Raw genomic sequence first — 21,079 nt, 5'->3', positions numbered from 1 at the left:
AATTGACACTTGATCATACTGTTGTATCCACACCCTGCCAATGTAAAAAGAAAAAAAAAAAAGGTCCCATCAAGAAAACACAGGGAAGTATTGCACCCGTTGCGCTAAGTTACAATAAATAAATCTGTTGCGCCTCTGGTGGAAGTAGAGCCTTCCTTGCTTAATGGATATTTGGTTTGACTGTGTAATTTACTCTTCTTAATCAAATGAGAATCCAAAGCAAGTCACTTATGGTTATAACCTTTTGAATTAGTACAAATATCAACATCTTTTTTTTTCTATGACATGGTATTGATAAAGTTTCAAATAGAGCTCAATTTCTCAGGCTGGTTATCATAGGGAAGGTTGGAAGGTGGCATGGAATATTGAAGAACTGTGCAAATCTAAGATATATGGAAGTTCTGGCTGGACTGAAACATCCAACAACAAGAACCAGAATGGGGTGAAAGCCAGCCAGGAAAAGCCACTGTTCCTGCTAGGACAGGAGGCGAACTGAGTAGGGTTGGCTCAAGGACCCCCTGGTATGCGCAAAATCTGGCATTGGGAGGGGTTCTGATGCAGGAGCCTGGGCAACTCCTCTGGCAGGAGACAGTCCCTGCAGGTAAGCTCAAGAAGCATGATAGGAAACAGCCCAGAATAGGCCATGGAAAGTTTCCCACTGGCACACATTCAGCATGGGTCGGGGGCAGACCAGGCTGAATCAGTTCATGTCATCCACTGGCAAATCCGATCACCAGAACAGAGTGTGGGTTGAGCCGGGTTTGGTTGCGACAAAACCAGTACACATTATAAAATGCCAGGGCGTGGTTGCCTGTACTGGATTTGACTGCAGCACCCAACCAGCACACGTGAGATCCAGGAAGGGAGGGGCAGAGCTGGCAAGGGGATTAAGGGGCTGGTCCCCTCGCCAGACAGCTACTCCCACTAGAGAGCGTGGGCTGGGATGGGGACAAACCAGACTAAGCAAGGCTGCAACACCTGTGCGCTGCATGTGGACTAGATCAGGGAAAAGCCAGGCTGGGCTGATTATTCCTGTGGGTGCAAGCATAAATTAGAGCGGGTGAAGGATGTTTGGGCTTGGCCGCAGCATCAGCTGGCAGAAGCTGGCACTGGGGACTAATTCTGTCAAGTCAAACCACAGAACCACCTAAAGAGTGCATAAACCGGGACTGAGAGAGACCTGGGAGGGAAAAAGTGGGTTCCCCCTTCCTGGGTCACTAGTCCCGCGGGAGGGCATGAAAACTAGGACGGGGGCTGGGGTGGCTAGACAGAGAGGCACTCAACAACATCTGTGAGGGCTGGATGGTTGAGTTGGTTAGATGGAACTAAGCTTTAATACCCAGTGACAAGTACAAGAGCCCAATGGGATGGGGGACAGACTGGTCTACTGCTACACATACTGGCAAATCAGGGTAGGGGGCGGGCCTGGTGGGGGTTATTGTGGGTCGCCCCGACTAGGCTGCAACTCCCACTGGTTGAAGGGCCGAGTATGTGCTGGGCAGAACCAGACTGGACTGCAACACCCATTGGTTCCAGTGCAACTCGGGACTGAAAACAGAACCAACCCAGCAATTGCAACCGCCAGCTGATTGGCGTGATGGACTGTGCCGGACCCTGTGCTTGCTAGAACATACAAGAATCTGGTCTGGGAATACCTCAAGGTTTCTTTGGAGATCTCCCCATTCGAACTGCTGGACTCAGAACTCTAACCAAGAAAAGACAGAAGACAGAACAGGTCAATCATTCATCTCAGCTGTATGTTGTTGGCAGCGAAATATGGGGCAAACGGAGACTTTATGATGGACCATATCAATCAGTGGACGACCTCATTGAGTGAAACTGGCAGCGATTCATAACTGGAGAACTATTAAAACCACTTGATCAAATATCTCAGAGCATGCCCCACATCCGGGACTTGGGGTGGGCGGGAAACTGGGTGGGGCTTCTCCCTCAATATCCCCCTTTAGCTCAGATACATGATGGAAACAATATGGACATAATAGTATTACCCACTTCTCTATACCCCCTGAATCTTTTTTTTAACCGCAATTAACTATGTAAAGATTTTCAACAATAATACAATAAAAAATTTTTTTTAATTAAAAAAAAATAAGATATATGGAAGTTCTTTCCACTTCATTAAACACAGGAATTCAAACTTAGGAATTGAGTGCTACTGCAAAACACATCTAATGTAATGTAGCATTGGCATTAGAAGCTAGGAATAGGTGGTGAGAAAATTATTATTAAAGTTTAAAAGGCCACAAAGCAGAATCAACAACAGGAGGAAAAGAAGAAATTAAAAATGCCGTGAAGTTAAATACATGCTACTGAATGACTAATGTGTCACTGAAGAAATGAAAAAGAAAATCAAGAATCTTCTTGAAGAGAATGATGCTACTGTATGATCTTTGACTCAGTAAAGAATTTGCTGAGAAAGTGTTTTGAAGAGATGAAACTAAATTTTAAAAAATCAAAATCCATGATATGTAGTTTTTGCTGATTTTTGTTGGTGATATATGTCTTCTGTGGCCAATAAATAGATGAGTTCAGCTTTTTTTTAACACAGTCTACTAATCTATGATGTTTGAGTGATGAGTTTAAGCCGTTTACATTCAGGGTTAATATGAATGGGTAGTAATTTGGTTTTGTCATTTTAGCAATGGATTGTTAATTGATTTAGTCTTCTATTGTTATTTTACTGGATGTTTTCATTTAAAGGGATGTATAGTAGCTGTGTAATGAAGATTGTCATATCCAGTAACATGTTATTTAACCTTATGGTATTGTAAATTTCTATTTTTTTTCCTGTTGTTGATTTTGTTTTGTGGCTTTTCATTTAAGCAGATGTATAGTAACTGTGTAACGGAGACTATCATATCCAGATGTGAGGATACAATGCAATATGCATCTCTACTTCCAGACCAAAGATGGACTGCCAATGAAACTGTTAACTGTATCTTGACAATAGGATGTTGGACTCTCTGCCATTGTCCATGCCTGCAATGATGGACATATGACTGTTTAAGAAGAACTATAGTAATAACATAGGGAAACTCAGTGTGGTATTGAGGGGCAGGGATTGGGAACTTAGGGAGGGAGTAAGGGAAATCCAGGGGCCTATGGAACTGTATCATAAAATAATAATAATAATTTAAAAAGTAAAAGAGAAGAAATATTTTCCAAGAAAAAAATTAAGTTTAAAAGGCAAGCAATCTCTGCTCTGTGAATTTGGAATGTTTGAGGAAATTATCTTTTGGGTAGTTAAGCATAATGGTACATCTCTGCTGGCTTCACAAAGGGGTAAGGAGACAAAATGTGTCTTGGTCACCCTCGGCTGCATTTGACCAGGTAGTGTAAGAACCCAAAGAAACAGAGAAACTAAACTCCAAAAAGGATTAAGAATGTCTATCCTTCGGAAACTTGGAAGGATAATGAAGATGCTGACCAAGGCGTTGTATCGCTTTGGTTTGAGTCTTTGTATGGTGGGATAAGCTGCTAAATATTCCAACTTCTGTCACACATCCAGGATTGAGGAATAGTCATGAAGTGTATTTGTAGACTCTATGGGTCCACTGTAATTAGAAACATGGCCAGTGCTCTGTGTAATTCTTGGCCCCTGGGGACTCCTCACTCGCATAAGCAGACCATAATCACACTGCATTTCTGAGTGTCCCTGTCATCTCAGCATTGTGTGCAGACTCCATTCAACCCATTTTTCATAATGCTTCATTATCCTCAAGAAAGATGCCCCTCCAAATGGATGGAAGCAGCAAGGATTCAAACACTGCAAATGGTCAGAAGTTTCAGAAAAGTTTAGAGGCCCAAAATTCCAGAGGTCTACAGTCCCAGTCACATACTCTTCTCCAAGGCAGAATTGTAACTCTAAGGGATCCAACCAGGATACTCACTCACTGGCATTCCTTCAACTTGATAAGTAAGATTCTGCTTTCTCTGACCTCCTTATTTTTTTTAAATTTTATTTAAAAGGCAGAGTTACAGAGAGTGTTCAGGCCAGACAGCCACAGGCTGAGGAGCACTAAGCCAGCCCCGAAATGAAGCGCTCTGAGAACCAAGTCTCCTTTAGTGTACTGTCTGCCAAGCAGCCGTAGGCTAAGGGCTGAGGTCCTCAAATGCAGGTGTTGTCCTAAGGTAACTGGGCATGTATACTCAGCAAAGGACCCTCTTTCTCTTCCTGGTCATCTCAGGTACTAGTTAGCAATGGAATAGGAGAGGAAACAGACAATCGCTGTATCAGTAGAGTGAGCTGATACCCCGAAGAAGACAATAAAATCCTCTTGGGAGAACTCATCAGGCTTCCTCTACCTTTTGTAGAGGGAAAGCCATTGATTCCTTCTTTTACAAATCTGTACTTTATTTTATCTCCGTTTCTTCTATCTAGTTGTGCACCATCTCCCACTTTACTGGGTTTCTGTTGCACAGATCGTTGGAGACAGAGAGATAGATATCTTCCATTCACTGGTGCACTTCCCCAAATGGCTGCAGTGGCCTAATCAAGGCCAGGTTAACATCAGGAGTCTAGAACACCATCCGGATCTTACACACAGGTGGTAAGGACCCTAACTTGCACCATTCTCCACAAGCAGAGAGTTGGACTGGAAGTGGAGCAACCAACTCGGTGTTTGAACAAGGATTTGTTTAGGGTGCTGGCATTGCAGGGAGCAGCGTCACTCACAGTTCCACAGTGCTGGTCCCCTGACCTCTTTATGTAAGAGATGAGAATGTTTTTAAGTCATCAAGGAGACATTTTGGGATTACATTTGCTTAAAACCATATACTTTTTTGTTATTCCCCCCCACCCCACTAGGTCTTCAGTAATTACCAACCAATCTCATTGGCTGTATAGTAACTATTTCTCCAGTAGTTTTCTGTTGTCCCAGTACATGAATTTTCTATCAATACTGTAAAATGCAATCACCAAAAGGGTGTACTGTCAACTTCTATCAACAATAGAGAGCTCATCGATGGTTAAGATCAAAGCAATTTGAAATCTTATGTTCTGAGAGATTTACTGATATTATCCTCTGCCAACTGCCAGTAGTTGAGGTGCCTAGAAGCCCTACATATAAAAGAAGTATGATGTGGATGTACTGCTCACATACTAATGGTCAGAATATCTTGATGTGAGGAGGAGCAAGCTGGGGAGAGCAGGGGAGAAGTCAAGTAGATGTAAGTCTACCAAAGATTTGGACAGCCTCAACAATATTTTCATAGTATAAAACAGACAGGCTTTTTCTTTCTTTTCTATTCTTTACCTTTCTTTTTTTTTTTTTTTTTTTTTTTTTTGCAAAACTTCACACTTCAGTGAATTGCTGGGTGTATGCTATGCTAGGAAAGATTTCTCTTTGTTCAGGAAACTGCAGTTGAGACAAATGCTGAGGGGCTAAAGGAAAGAGACTACAGAACATAAATATGGAAAGTGAAATTTCAGAATGTGATCTACCATGTACATTTTTACATAAGCTATGACCTATAAGCATGTAGTTTTCCCCAAGCAGCTAAGCACCAAAGACAAATATCAGATTATGGGAAAACGATGTATAGTATCTTTTATATTTTGAAAACCTCAAACATGCATGAAAATAGGGCACTTTAATCCTTGGTAAGATTGTGATTCAGATTGCTAAACAACCCCCTAGAGTTGTGTGTTATAGAACATAGGTTCTAGAGACATCAAACTTAGTATAAAACAAATAGGAAACAAAGAGCAGTACCTTTTCCAAGTGTCATGGCACACTGGTTGTCGGTGGTTTGACATTTTCCATCATAACAGTACGCAGTGCCCAACCTGCAAAACTGACCGTTCAATGCATATGTGTCAGGAGCACAGTTACTGGAAGTTCCGTTGCAGTACTCTGTAAAATCACACTCTTGATCAACACTCTTCCTACATGGAGTGCCTGCTACTGAAAACTAGGGGGAAAAGGAGAAAGAAACAGTTATTCTCTTTGACTTTCTGTTCTCAGTTACAGAACAGATTTGTTACATAAAGTATGTGGTTAATGATAGATGAGGAATATCCAGGTAACCAAGATAATGAGTTTTCCAAAACCAAACAGCAGATGTGGAATTCCTAGCGGAGGCCATTCACATTCAGTGAGAGTCTCACAGACAGAAGGAAGCAATGCCCTCTAACAGAAAGCTTGCAACAGTCCACCTACATTGCATTTCACAACTTGACGTCATCTGACTAGCCAGCATTTTGGATGTGGAATAAGCAGGTTGGTGCAAAAACACCATTTCGTGAAACTTGAGAAACACTACATGAACTTTTTGTTCTTGGAGAGTGCTGTGGCTTGAAAAGGATTTGACTCCTCAACTTACGTAGGTATATAAGCCCCAAAGTCCTGTATTGACTGTGTTGATACATGGCATGGATCTAGTTATGGTGTCTGGGATGGGAAGCTAGTGAGAAGCCTTTGGGTCCCTAGGTTATGGTCTTGGAATGTTGCTCTCTTAAGAGGGTTCATTGTAAGTCAACTTTGACCCAGTGTCTCTGTTTCCAATTTGGATCAGCATGCGTTCTGCCTTTGAAGGTGCTATACCGTGTATCACCCTCATCAGGCACCAGATCTGGGATTACAACTTCCAAAAATGGAACCAGAAATATATCTTCCTGCCTCCTAAGTAGTTCCTTTCAGACATTTTAGTTGCAGTAATTGTAAGATGAATGACACAGAGGGATCCAGAAGCCTGTTGGCTTGGTTTTAGTCCTTGATTCTGACTCCCTAGCTAATGTGTGTGGATCAGATAATGTGTCTGTTACACTTGCAACCTTGAAATGATACTATTCTCACAGAATTTTTAGTTGTGTTAATTTGGCTTAATGCAAAAGTATCTCTGACTCTCATACAAATTAGCAAAATAGTTTGCGTTAACGTGATAATAAATGAGCAATCAGCGAACTGGCATCTTAATGTGATAAAATGAAAGAAACTCTTTTGTAGCCTGGAATTTCATCCTGAAAATACATATTTCAAGAATTATTGATACATTTCCCTAGACGAATAATCGCAGAGAGAATTAATTTTCATCAAACACAAATTGCAAGAAATAGCAAACGTGGAACGGCAGGCACAAGGAATATCCTACTTAACAGATATTTGAAAAGGAAAATAAAGATACAAACTGATAAAACGGTGTTAAATATGAAATAATTTTTCTTATTTTACTCAGTCAAAAGACAAAAAATGATATAAGACTAAAGCAATAGTGATGTATTTTACGGTTATAATACGTGAGGATGCTTTTTAAAAATCTGTTTAGTAAAAAAAAATGCTTGATGGGCATATACAGAGTAATAGAAAAATGTATAGAAATAGCAACAGAGAGCTCCATTTACTGATCCACTCTCAAAATACCTGCAATGGCCCCAAGACAGGAAGAAAAGCTGAGAGACCAGGAAGAAGCTCCTGGCTCTTGGCTTCGGATCAGCTCAACTCCATTCATTGCGGCCACTTGGGGAGTGAATCAGTGCACAGAAGATCTTCCTCTCTCTCTCTCCTCTCTATGTATCTGGCTTTACAATCAAATAAATAAATAACAAAAATAGCTTTCATAGTTAGAAAGAATCTGTAAGATAGATAAGTCCCTTCAAAATAGTTTAAAAATTTTTAACTACCCTGGATTGTTTTATCCAAGGACGTGAAAGATATCTACAAGAAAAATACACACACACACACACACACACACACACACACATATATATATATATGGAGAATACACACACACACACACACACACACACACACACATATATATGGAGAATACCTCCAAAATGGAAAGAATCTATCTTTGTGAACTGGAAGAATTAATATCATCAAAATTCATATACCAAAAGAAAAGAATTTGCATGTTAAATGTGATCCCAATCAAAGTATCAAATCTGGAAAAGAAGAGACCCTAAAATTCATAACGCATCACAGGATTCTCCGAATAGTTAAAACAATTTTTAAACAATAAAGACAAATCCAAATTAAAGATATACTATAGGGCACTTATAATGAAAATAGCTTGATATTGGCTAAGAATAGATACATCAATCAATGAAACACACTAGAGATTCCAGAAATTAATCCATGATCTACAATCATTAACCTTTTTAAAGATTTACTTTATTTTTTTACTGGAAAAGCAGATATACAGAGAGAAGGAGATACTGAGAGGAAGATCTTCCATCCCCTGGTTCACTCCCAAAGTGGCCACCATGGCCATAGCTGAGTTGATTCAAAGCCAGGAGCCAGGAGCTAAAACAATCACTCCCTGAATAAAAGGAAAGTATCTTCAAAGAACAGCGTTGGGCCAGTTGTATCTCTGCATGAAGCTGAACCCCCTACTTCATACCTTATAAAAAAATCAAGTCACAATTAATCAGGGATCTAAATCTAAGACCTACAGCCCATCAAATTACTAGAGAAAACCTAGGGGGAAAACAGCACGATATTGGTATAGACAAATATTTCTTGTGTAAGACCCCAGAAGCACAGGCATACGAGCAAAGTAGACAAACAGCGTTACATCAAGATGCTCCTGCGCTGCAGGGGAGACAACAAAATGTGGAGATCAGTGTAGGAGAAAATACTTCCAAAGTATGCATATGATAAAAGATGAATACCTCAGATGCATAAGATACTCCAGAGACTCAACAACAAAACAAACAATGAAGTTAAACATGAGCAAAGGACAGTAACAGGCATTTTCTGGAGGATGAAATACAAGTGGCCAACAGACACATGAAAGGATTCTCAGGATCACTAGCCATCAGGAGAAACAATAAAAGCAAAAGCTGCTCGGGAAGACAGGAAAAGGACACCGGAAAGCACTCCTGGAGGGAGTGTAAACTCAAACATTCATTACGGAAGGAGGCAATATGGAAGCTCCTTGGAAATTCAAAAATATATCTGTGAGATGACCTGCTGTTTTGCTCCTGAGACATAAAATCCCCGTATGAAAGAACGATCTGTATCCCCAGGTTTACGGCAGTCCGACTTGGAATAGCCAGGATGCAGGAACCGTTCCAGGTGCCAGCAACGATGGCTGGATAAAGAAGCTTTGGTATACATATGCAAGCTGAACTGATATCTTTTATACAAAATGGGTGCATTATGATTAGTGAAGTCAGTTCACAGAAGACAAAATTTACATGCTTTCTCTGACTTGTGGTAGGAAATAGACAGTATACCAAAAATAATGTGTTTGGGTGACACTGACATTTTGAGATTCAATTTTATACAGAGTTATTGTCTATACTCTTGGGAGGGCAAGTGTTTTTTCTACCTACTGCTATTGAATTCTATGGTTAGTGGCAGATTCAATTCTGATTGTAAGGCAACTGAAAGTTTGCAATTAGCAAAATTAAAACAGAAAAAAAAAAACATGAGCATGTGGGAGTGAGGAGGGTGGTTTGGGACCTTTATTACATTCCTAAAAACTATATATATGAAACATGGGTTTGTTTCATTTGTGTAAATTAAAAAAAAATTAAGAGTGAGAAAGAGGGAAGGAGAGAGTCCCTTGAGGCATCACCTGTGCTCCCATTTCTCCAGTACAGGATGCTGGCTTAGCCCGCTGTGCCACAACACTGACCGAAGCTTCTACTTACCAATGTAGAGAAAAAAACATAAAAATTCTTTATGTGTTCTGCATACTATATGTTTTATCTGTTATTCGTGCTATATTTTTGTTAGGATAGTCTCATTTATTTTGACTACAGGCTTTCTTTCAGTTATTGTTTTAGATAGCAATGTACATACCTTTCTTCTCTTTATCTGGTAAATTAGATGATAAACTTTGTGGTTTTGATATTGTGCCCATCTGAGATTCCTTTTTTACTTGTTCGTATTTTACTTATACACTGTGCTTGTGTATTTGGGGTTTTATTACACTTTATTTCTTTTGTATTTCCTTTATCAACCCTACAATTACTCAGTTACTACCATATTCATTCTTTTTTATTGAAATAAATGTAACTTACTTCACATTTTGACGTACAGCATGGTCCAGAGCCACATGTTACAAAGTCTTTAAGCTTACAGGTGTTATAATCACAGCAATCTTTAAATTGGCATTCCTAGAATTTCATAAAGAAAGGAGTTATTCCACTTCCATGAATTGATTAAGAGCTTTGCTTGTTAATCTCAACGTCAATAAAATACTCTGTTGTGCTCAACTTAAAAAAAAAAGTCTTTTTTTTTTTGAAAGCCAGGGATACATAGAGAGGTGTGAAAGACACTGCAAAGGCCAGTACTGGGCCAGGCTAAAGTCAGGAGCTAGGAGTTTCATCTGCGTCTTCCATGTGGGTGGCAGGAACCCAAATATCTCAGGGTTTTTTCCTGCCTGCAGGCTTCCGAGATCAATGAGGGGTTGAGGTAACGGGGTTCTTTGGCTGCAAGAACAACCAGGGATACTCTGATGAAGCATATTCTTTTATTGTGAGGCAAACACAACTTTAATATAGAGTAGGAAAGAGGAACCCAGAAGGGTGTTCCCCGACAGTCTTCCCACTCAGCAATGACACTATGACTAGCAAGAAGGCTTGTCTACTTCTCCGAACCCTCCAACCAAATGGCAGGTCATGCGCCGCATGTACAGCTGGCAGTTGTGCCTTCAGGTCACAGGAAGGCAGGCGCATAGTCTGGAACCTATCTCAGGTCACGTTCACCACATGTGGCTGGCAAATAGACTGTGGGTCGCGTTTGACTTCTTAGAGTGGCTTATCGAAGAAGTTCCAGAGCAACTTGTCCAAGAGACGCCCCACATCTAAGAAGCAAGAGCTTAGGAGAACAATATTAAGAACACAAACTGATGAAGGCACATTCTCTTACACTTAGTATATTAGATACATGTCTACCTTCTTTCTTCTGCAGAAATGCATTCAGTTAATTGTCCTTGACTCCTGGACTTCTGTTCTGTTATATCCATTGTGGGGTTACATGTGCTTATTTGTTCTACTCTTTGTTGTTCTTTTGTATTTTAAAGGCTGTTATATTAAAGCAAACACATGATATCTGACCTTTTGGGTCCCATTTTCTATCATTTCCATTAACGTTTGAGTCCAGTTTTTCTTTTGGCTTTTTGTTTGTTTGTTTGTTTGCGGAGTCCTCTCTGTTCCTCCCATTGCTTCTAGTTTATTAGCTTCTTCATTTGTCATTTCAACATTGGCTCTGCCGCTTCACCTGATTTTGACTTATGATTCTCCCCTTGACTTCATGTAAGTCCTTCTTCCAACACCAGGAGTCTCAATGCTGGTGACGTTTCAGACGACCTTTGGTGACTGGAGCTGGAGTGCCGACACGGACCTCAGAGCTCACAGAGAATGCCGTTCCAGATCATTCCTTGGCAAGGTACGGGAGTCGTCCCCATGCTCAATTTTTTAATTATACAATAGTTATAATCAATGAAGCTTTATTGTTTTAACTCTTTCTACAATATCTTAAAGTATATAAAATTACAAGTGTTAAAGAAGTAGCATTTAAATAGTAGTTTATTAGTAATATTTCTGTGTTATCATACGTAGTAATTATCTCATAAAATACCAAGGTAGAAATATATTCTTCAGGAAAAAAAAAAACTGAGTTTCCAAAATCAATGCATAGTTTCTTAATTGCTTTGTTAGTAATCTGTTTACTTAAAATTTACTATTAATTTACTATTGTGTGGACCCGACATGGTAGTCTATGTGGCTAAAGTCCTCTCCTTGCATGCACCAGGATCCCATATGGCACTGGTATGTATTCCAGCTGCTCTACATCCCTTATGTGGCCTGGGACAGCAGCCTTGGGACCCTGCACCTGCATGGAAGACACGGAGGAAGCGCCTGGCTTTGAATCAGCTCATGCCCACCCAATGTGGCTAGTTGGGGAGTGAACCAGTAGATGAAAGATCTTCCTCTCTGTCTTTCCTTCTCTCTGTAAATCTGCTTTTTCAATAAAAATACATTTTTTCCAAAAAATTACTATTATGAATAAAGTTAGAGTTATGCAACAGGCATATTAGAATAAGCAGGATAAATTGACATATTTTCTTTTCTTATACTAGAGTTAGTAGTGTGATGTCAATAAATGTGGGGATATGATTCCAATATTACAATTTACCCTCAATCTCTTGTTTCAGTGAAGTACTGACAATGGGTAGCACTATAATTCTATAGATACCAAGACAAACACATTTTATTAAACAAACAGAACATCTGCAAACTTGCATGTTTGTTACGCACCTGTTCATTACCACAGTCACATTCCTCATTAGATTCCAAAATCCCATTACCACACACGGGTTGATGCTGATATAGTGGGTGCAGATCTGAAAGTTTCTGAAGACATTTAACGTCAAATTTTGAAACAAAACTTTTATACTCATGCAAGCTGCAGTTGCTAAAATTCCTTACACCATTGGAAATCCTAAAATGAAGTAACATTTCTCAGGTGAGTGACTCTTCCTAACCTAATCAACCACGGATGAACAACGTTTCATAGGAAATCACTCGAATAAGAGCATCGCTCAGAAGAAACTTGTGATTTGTTTTAGTGTTGTTTACATGAACTTTCTTTTTTTGTTTGTTTGTTTTCCCTTTTTTTATTTTATTAGTTACATTGCATTATGTGACACAGTTTTATAGGCACTGGAATTTCCCCACCCCTTCCCCGTGGTGGATTCCTCCACCTTGTTGCATTACCACAGTTCAAATTCGGGTGAGATTCTTTCATTGCAAGCATTTACTAAGCATAAAGTCCAGCATCTTATTGTCCAGATAAGTTCAACGGTTTCTTGGGGAGACCATCTCTGGTCTGAAGGTAGAGCCAGCAGAGTATCATCCCAATCAATTAAAAGTCCCAACATAACATCAGCAACAATTTACATTACGGAATTAATTGACATAGTATTGAGTAACCAATATGTTAAAAAAAATGCAGGTTCTTAACTGCATCCTGTGACTTCTTCGTAGACATTTCAATTTTAGTTTAAATACAATCGTGTTCCATACACCTTAAAATGGCTATAGTTTACTATTCAGCTGTCTAGTGTCTATTTTCACTTTAGTATTTAGCAGTTTATAGCGTTGAAGCATGATTTTGCTGAGCCTGGTTGTTTTTCGGGTGGTCTGAACTGGCTTATAACTCTAACAAGACATGTGTCAACAGTTTAGGTGCGGAACATTTTTAGGAGGGATGTGCAGAGAAATCCTCAATACCCCAGTGAGGAGTAACTAATCTTTGTGTCCCACCCAGTGAGATATGAGTGAATCCACGCTGACCGTATCCTGTCTGATTCTAAGCTTTCCTTGTTGTTCTGTGTCTATCCATTCCAGATTTTCTGTTTGTTTTTATGTTTGTTTTGAAGGGTTTCTGGAGCGATCCTGATGGTCATTTCGAGAGAGGGTAGGGACCCAAAGCCGGAACCAAGCAAGGACCAGAGAAAGCTCTCCTCCCTAGTCCCGAAGGAAGTTTACTGTTCTGTTTTTGTGGACTGCTCAGGGCTCCTGGCTATTGTTCCGATGACGCTGGTTCCTGCACGGCAGGGTTTGGACTTCTTCCATCCCCTGTGGAAGATCCGGATGGGGGTGGGTGACCTCAGAGTTCTTGGCCTCCGAAGGCACTCCAATTCCCCGTGGTCTCCTTGGCAACTGGGATGTAGTCCTTGTTCCTTGGTGAGGATCTGGGAGTCCTCAGGGTTGGGATACAAGCCTCCTCCTGTCCACCTGCTCCACTCTGGGGTTCTGCCCCCCCGCTCCATGTGTATGCCCTCCTGTTAAGAGGCTGTCAGGATCACTGCTGATTTCCCCCATATGCCTTTGTAGCTTTACTATTGTCTAGTGTCTACTTGAGTCTGTTGTCTATGGGTTACCGGATATGATCCTGATAGGTTATACTTCACGTCTTCCCCATACCTTCTAGGGAGATGGAAGGTTTCTCTGCACTCCCTCCCCTTTACAGAATAACATAGGATATTAACAGTGTATTAGGTTTTACAATTCTTTGATGTAGATCATAAGCAGTCTCTCATTAATTGTTGATTCATAGATTACATCACATTATCTTATTGAATTAGATACAGCCTGTTTGAGGTTTCAAAAATATTATGATATACAGGTACTATTCTCCAGATTGACATCGTTTTATCTTAAATTAAGGCAAACATGTGGTATTTAACCTTTTGGGGTTGGCTCATTTCCCTTAGCATAATGGTTTCTAATTGGGTTTTACATGAACTTTCCCCCAAAGCCATGTTTCTTATAAACTTAATGTGACCGGATAGAATGTGATATTATATGCAAGCCTCACTTAATGATGACAACAGTGCTGATAAATTGATCATTAAGTAATTTTGTTTTTGAGCAATCTCATGGCATTTATTCAAGCAAGATGCCTACACCGTTATTACGCCACAAAATTTCTCCATCTCTCCCTCTTTCTATCTACCTACTTATCTCTATAAGTTGCTAAGTATACATAGCTTTCATAGATACATGAAAGTTGACAGGAAGTGTAGAATGTTGACTCTGTGGGGAAGGCAAGCGACTTGTTCTAAACACAAGTGTAATAAAGTGTGCTAGGGCGGTTCTCAAAATACTGTAACTCTCTACCCAGAGTCCTAAACTTTAGGGAAGGAATATTCAAATCTAATTATTTCAGGAGAATGCAGACTTCCCTGTGGCCTTCTTTCTGCATGTCATTAACCTTAACTTAAAAAGCACAACTCTCCATTTTCTTCATCTACGAAACTGAGAAGCTAAAACCAATGGGCCGATATAAACTACCACAGTGCTTGAGCTCACCATAAATTTGTCAGTACAAAGCTTATTTCCTAAACTATTTCTGATGTCCAGTTTTACACCTTCTATGAAAGATCTTACATTTCTTCCTTTTGGGTTCCTCTCGGGAAACTGTGCCTATATTCACATCCGAAGTGAACTATCTGCCTTTCGGCATATTGCTTCTCTAGCTTCCCAGCCTCACGTCTTCTACGTACATACAATTCTATAATTTACTCAGTGATTACGTAAGTTTTATGTGTCATGCCATCACTCCCACTTTCATTTTATTTCTAACACCCTACACATAATATGAGGGCTCTTCAAAAAGTTCATGGAAAGCAGAATTAAATAGTAAGCTTACTTTGACACAAAATTGAAGATTTTGATAGCACCTACTTTTCTTGAGCTTTTTAAAAGATCCTTCACATGTAGTGTCTCCCACTTAAAATTGTTCCTTTTATCACAAATTCTGGCTCATACTTATAAAACGTTGATACTCTCTCTACTTTATCACCTCTCTGAGTTTATCAAATTCCTTAAAAATAATGTAAGATTTTGATTTAGTTTACCCTGAACTTATAAACCTGCTCTGTAAAATCTATAATTTAGGGGCCCGGTGTGATAGCGTAGTGGTTAAGGTCCTTGCTTTGCACGCGCCAGGATCCCATATGGTCGCCGGTTCTAATCCTGGCGGCCCTGCTTCCCATCCAGCTCCCTGCTTGTGGCCTGGGAAAGCAGTTGATGGGAGACCTGGAAGAGGCTCCTGGCTTCAGATTGGCTCAGCTCCAGCCAATCTGAGAGAGAAAAAGAGACAGAAATCTTCAATTTACTGTTCACTTTCCAATTAGCCTGAATGGTTGGGATGAGGCCAGAAGAAACCTAGAGCCTAAAACTCCATCTGGGTGAACTCACAGACCCAGGAACCTGGACCACCTTCAGCTGCCTTCACAGGTGAATTCACCCTAGTAAGAAGTGGAACAGCTGGAACTTCAAGCAGCATCTGTAGGGAGTGCCAGTTTTGGCAAGGAGCAGCTTGACACAAAAGTGGCCCATCAAAATTTTTCATGTTGTCATTATTCTAATTATATATTGATTACATTGATTTCTCTAGCTCATTTAGGTACAGTATCTTAAGATAAGGATATATTTTCCTTTTGAAAAAATTGCTTTATCTTGACAAATTAGCCAAAGCTGCCAGCACTATGTTATATTATTAGGAGTGACATTAGGTGTTCTTGTCATGAACAAGTAATATAACAAAAATATTAGTAGCACCACATGTTTTTGTAGTGTTTCAGTTTCTGTGAAGTTTACTTTATCCCGATAATCTCTCGAATCGAATTGCTTAATAGGTTACATGATTTTCCAAACTTTGGCTTTACTTTACAAAATTCTGTGTAGTGATGTCAGCCTAGGTCAACCTAAACTGTAGCACGCATTTGGGGAGTGAACCAGCAGATGGGAGCTCTTTCTGTCTCCCTTCATCTTAAATAAAACACATACAAAATATTTTTTAAAAAGATCACATGACATTTGTTCAAGTGTAATCTAATTTTTGACATGGAGATGAATGTTAAGAACTAACGTCAATATATCTTGGAAACAACTGGTAAGGATACATATAATACTCACAAAGAAAAAGACTTACACTGCTTCATGCCTCATTATGCAAGTAGCTCTTGGACAAGCACACCGGCTGGTGTCCTCATACGTTAACCCTAAATTGAAGCCAATCAGTTGAGCAATAATAACTGAAAATCCCTCCAGGCTGTACGCATCTGTGTACTAAAACGAACAAGATTGAAGATAAAACCACTACTACATAAGGTCAAAACACAAACAAAGAGTAACTGTTTTGCTTCTATATAGTTTTATATTTTAATTCTTTTAATAATCAGCATATTTTACAAGAATGTATATGTCCTAACAGGTGTTTAGAGGGGAGCTTTTGTTTGTAGCTTATTGATTAGGAAACGTGACACAATACTTAACACATTTTTCTTTTTGACTAGAGGTTTCTTTTTTTTTTTAAATCCCCTATATGGAAACTCGGAGCAGTTGTTTCGAGTTGCAGTTGTGTTCCCGCCACCCCACCCTCGGACACAGCCATGCACGTCATGTTCTGCCATTCCATTTGACTGCCCCCCAACAGTTTGAACCCAATGCCTCATTATGCCTTCCAATGCTTTCTACTTTTTCCATTTTCAACAAGGTATATCAGATTTAAAGTTTCACAAAGACGCAGCACATGGAGAAATGAGGCAGAGTATTACTCGAAACACTGGGATTTATCCAACCAAAGTGACCATGGGCCCTAGTCCCCAACACTTCCCGCCACAGCAGGTGCCTGCCGTAGTAACCCAAACCACTTCTGATTCCAGCCCAGAAAACTTAACAACATTCTGGATCAGCGCAGTACAGGTGATACATTTTCTTCCTAAGTAAGTAACTCTTTCTCCTGCATCTTGGTGCACATTGTATTAGGAAAAGACATTTCACCTATTACCTTTTGGCAAATGAAGAGGTAGTAAGAGAGAAGGACTTGTCATAGTTAAGCACAAAGTCAGGCTGCTCTCAACTTCTGTGTACACTTCTTCACAGCTGATTTCCAGAAAAGAGAACTAATTTCTAGTGCCTATGAACCTCAGGGTATGGATGGGTAAGACTCAATCATGGTTTTAAAATGTAAACAACCATCTCCCGTATTGATGATTATTTTCCAGAAAGGAGGATTTCAGAACAGGGAAACGATGTCCACTGTGTGCTTTGGCAGGAAAGCGCAAGGAGCTGGATGGACAATGCACCCGTCACTTCAGAAGCTACAGCTGGGAAGCAAGGGGAACCAATGGAATAAATCACTGCTAAACTGAAGAAAAATAAGATTGAAAAAACTTCTCCTAACGTTGACTAAGAAGATGAAAAACTATTCAAGTTTCCAAGATTGGGTGTAAATTAAGATCTAGTATTTGTAAAAGATAAGGAAATATATTTCTGTCAATAAATCTTTCAAGTAACTAAAATAAATAAAATAATAACTCTCATTTTAAAAGATATATACAAATAGAATCATTTTATAGCTAATAAGAATCATCTAATTTAGTATGTTTTCACACAGAAGGTTAGGAAATGACTTTTCATTTGAAACAGAACAGAGCATTGGATGACCAGGAAATAAAGCTGGGAGCATTTTTGTGAGTCATTAACAACAACAACAAAAAACCAAAAACAATAAACAGCAAGAATTTTTGGAGGCTGCAAAAATAAGAAAAACATGAAAGTATAAAAATATAGTATGAAGTAATGAATCAATGACAACATATATAATTAACAAAAATGAAAAAATGAGAAACAAAATAATCATAAAAGTAATATAATAACATTGTTCAGATCAGAAATCAATTTGTTGTATCTACATAGGAAGAACTTGATTATAACCAGCACATTGTATGACAAGATACTGAAGGATAAAAAGATCTTAAATATTTCCATAGAAGATTCATATCCACATAAATAAAAACAGAAATGGCCTCAAATTTCTAAAAGGAAGCTAAAAAATGGCAGAGAAGATTTTAAAATGATCCAAACTTCTTAAATAATGGAATGAATTTTCTGTCATACAAATCGCACACAATTTTCTTCTTGTAATTTCTTCTAAGTTATGGGACCTGTTTTCTTCAAAACAGAAAGCAAGCTATGGAAGAAAAAACCCATGGTAAAGGAGAGGAGATTGAATATTCCCCAGTCACAGGTAATGTGGCTGTCTTAATTTTCCCGGACAATTTCTCTATATTTGCCTCAATAAAACATTACTTTGAAAAATAGACATAGAATTATATGAAAGTACTTTTAATTAAAGAAAAGGATTCAGGAATATAGAATATGCAGTTGGCTTACTTGATCTTTCCAATGTTAGTCTTACATCAAGCACACCAGAGCAGTATGTTTCAACATCAGTCTATCTAAAGCTATCTCCTTTAAAACTGTCCCAAATAGTTCTAAAATAATACAAAGGATACAGATGATGTAGAAAAGCATGTTTATGGATTCATATAATTTTTAAAAAGCATAAGTATGCCTGAACTGGTAAGAAAAATTCGTATTTTTGCTCTTGTTAAATCTGAAGAAATTATATGGGATGCTCTATCTTTGTTCTAATATTTTATTACCTTAAGTTCTGAAGCACTTTTAGGGCATGCTATTTTATAACTGCTTGGTTAATGGCATTTTGCTTATATTTGCACTACTTGTGTTTGACAGTTACAATTGGCAAAGCTTTCTTAGCTTCTAGTAATTTTGTCCTGATAAAATAATAATGAACATATAAATACAGAAAATATATTAAGTTGTTACAGTTTAACTGCTTTAATGCCTATAAAATGTAATATAGGTCTTAAAACACAGTAATGGAAAGAATATGTTACCTACCATAGCAACACCTGCGTCATGTTTCTTACTGCATACTGTGCCAGGAAATGTTGTCCCTGCATATTTAGGATGCTTCCTGTAACTATATTATTATAGCATTGCTTTTAATTGCATAGTGATTGAGAAAAAATATATAAGCTTATTTTAAAATGAAATCTCATTACAAAAGAATTTTGAAAAATGATTGCATAATCATAAGAAATTTCAATACCGAAAATACGTATGAAAAAATTCAAATCTTCGAAAAATTTATTTCACTTTTTTTTCCATTCCAATCCTTAAGAATTAGATAAAATTTGATTAATTGAAGCCTAACTTAGCTTCCCTCTTCCTACAGTCACTATTTTGGTTACTAAAGGTTAAAACAGAAAGAATGCTTTTATTTGTGGAGAAATTAATATGACCTCTCCTAAAAAATAAGCATTTTTAACAGTTAAAATTTAATAAGAGGTGAAGTCATTCTTGGTCAAAGTGTACACATGCATTGCTCTAATCTATAGTATATAATGTCATTGAATAATGTCAATTTTCATATCCTTAGTAAGCTGAAGGCTATCTTCTTCAGTAAAGCTTCTACCATAAAAATCAGTAGATTTTCTTTTTAATTATACACCAAAACACACTGTTGTAAAACTGATTACCGTTTTCAAGCACATAATTACTTCTGTGGCATAAAGTATATCTGTATTTTTTAATATATAATTAGTACCAACAGAAAGTTGAAGAATATAATAAATACATTAAATTCATGGCATTATTTTACATAGTTCCTCTTTATAGTTGGACATTGTGCTTACATAAGTAAGTATGCTAAGTCATGGGGTCGGATAAGATAGCTCTGTTTCCGTGTCATAAATCTTCGTAGTATATCATCAACATCCCCATTGGTAGAAATCTGGTTTTTATCTGACCACAGTTCCAAGGAAGACAGTACAACAGTCAATTTGAACTGGGTAAACATCTAAAAAAATGAGATTCATGGCACGTTTTAAGCAGTACAATTCCATATATTAACACAGAGCATAAAACTAAACATCAGTGTGGCATTTTTAGGATTAAGAAATGGAAAGCTTTAAGTTTTTAACTTGTCATAATAGAACTCAAATTATAGTCAATGTATTGTTTATATAAAATTAAAAATTTGAAAAAGTAAAAACTTACTGTATTGACAAGTCCAATAATTTGAATAATTTTCTGTGTCACAGCCATCATTTCAGATCCCATATAATCATACTGAAAAACAATTTTTATGTGTTTTTTGAGATGTGAAGAACAGTTGGATTTTAGGAGGCAAATTTAGAATATATGATAAAAGGGAGTATAGGATTTTTTAAACAATTTAGCATAATATAAAAAGAGAAAAAAGAGAGAAGAAAATAAGTGACAAGAAGACAAAAAAATTGTACACTGAAAATAGATTCTTTGAAGTTTTCTAAAGATGCGTTCAAGGAAATTAATGAAATCAAGGGGCACTAAAATTACTACAGATTGCCCTGTGTCGTAGAAACATAAATTCTGTGTTACACAGATGAAATCAAAGAATTTCCCTTTGCATGGTTGATCAATTTTAGAAAGTGAAAACCAAAATTAGTTGCATTACAATATACCTACTGGAAAAAAGTCACTATAAAGCACAGTGAAAATTATGTGGCATGAATGGTTCACGGATGTGTAAAAAGAATAAGGTGAAATAGAGTATAAAATGGAGAAAGGTCATGCTCAAATCTGAATTTTGTAATTCTCGAAAATACATGGATTCACATTTTAGGACTTAATGATTATCTCCACTCTTTGGACTCTTCTCTGGAAAATGCTGAATCTATCAAATTGTCAATTCTGAAAGATGAAAGAAAGCAATCTTTCAAACACTAGATATGCTTA

At 38.2% G+C, this 21,079-nt stretch overlaps 1 protein-coding gene across 3 annotated transcripts in view; it reads right to left on the bottom strand.

Moving 5' to 3' along the window:
* Window positions 1-21,079, bottom strand: part of ADAM18 (ADAM metallopeptidase domain 18) — an 83,022-nt gene that overhangs the window by 26,173 nt on the left and 35,770 nt on the right. For all 3 annotated transcript variants that reach the window (XM_058669785.1, XM_058669786.1, XM_058669787.1), the window contains 7 exons: window positions 20,360-20,431; window positions 19,996-20,159; window positions 19,199-19,280; window positions 16,422-16,558; window positions 12,236-12,419; window positions 9,995-10,090; window positions 5,736-5,934 (listed from right to left, as the gene is read on the bottom strand). In XM_058669785.1, the coding sequence (XP_058525768.1) occupies window positions 5,736-5,934; window positions 9,995-10,090; window positions 12,236-12,419; window positions 16,422-16,558; window positions 19,199-19,280; window positions 19,996-20,159; window positions 20,360-20,431 (934 nt within the window). The remainder of the gene's footprint in view (window positions 1-5,735; window positions 5,935-9,994; window positions 10,091-12,235; window positions 12,420-16,421; window positions 16,559-19,198; window positions 19,281-19,995; window positions 20,160-20,359; window positions 20,432-21,079) is intronic.

This window comes from Ochotona princeps, chromosome 11 (assembly GCF_030435755.1).
Source record: "Ochotona princeps isolate mOchPri1 chromosome 11, mOchPri1.hap1, whole genome shotgun sequence".
Classification (NCBI taxonomy): Eukaryota; Metazoa; Chordata; class Mammalia; order Lagomorpha; family Ochotonidae; genus Ochotona; species Ochotona princeps.
Note: the sequence above shows the minus strand (reverse complement) of the source record. Positions and strands in the feature narration are given on the sequence as shown.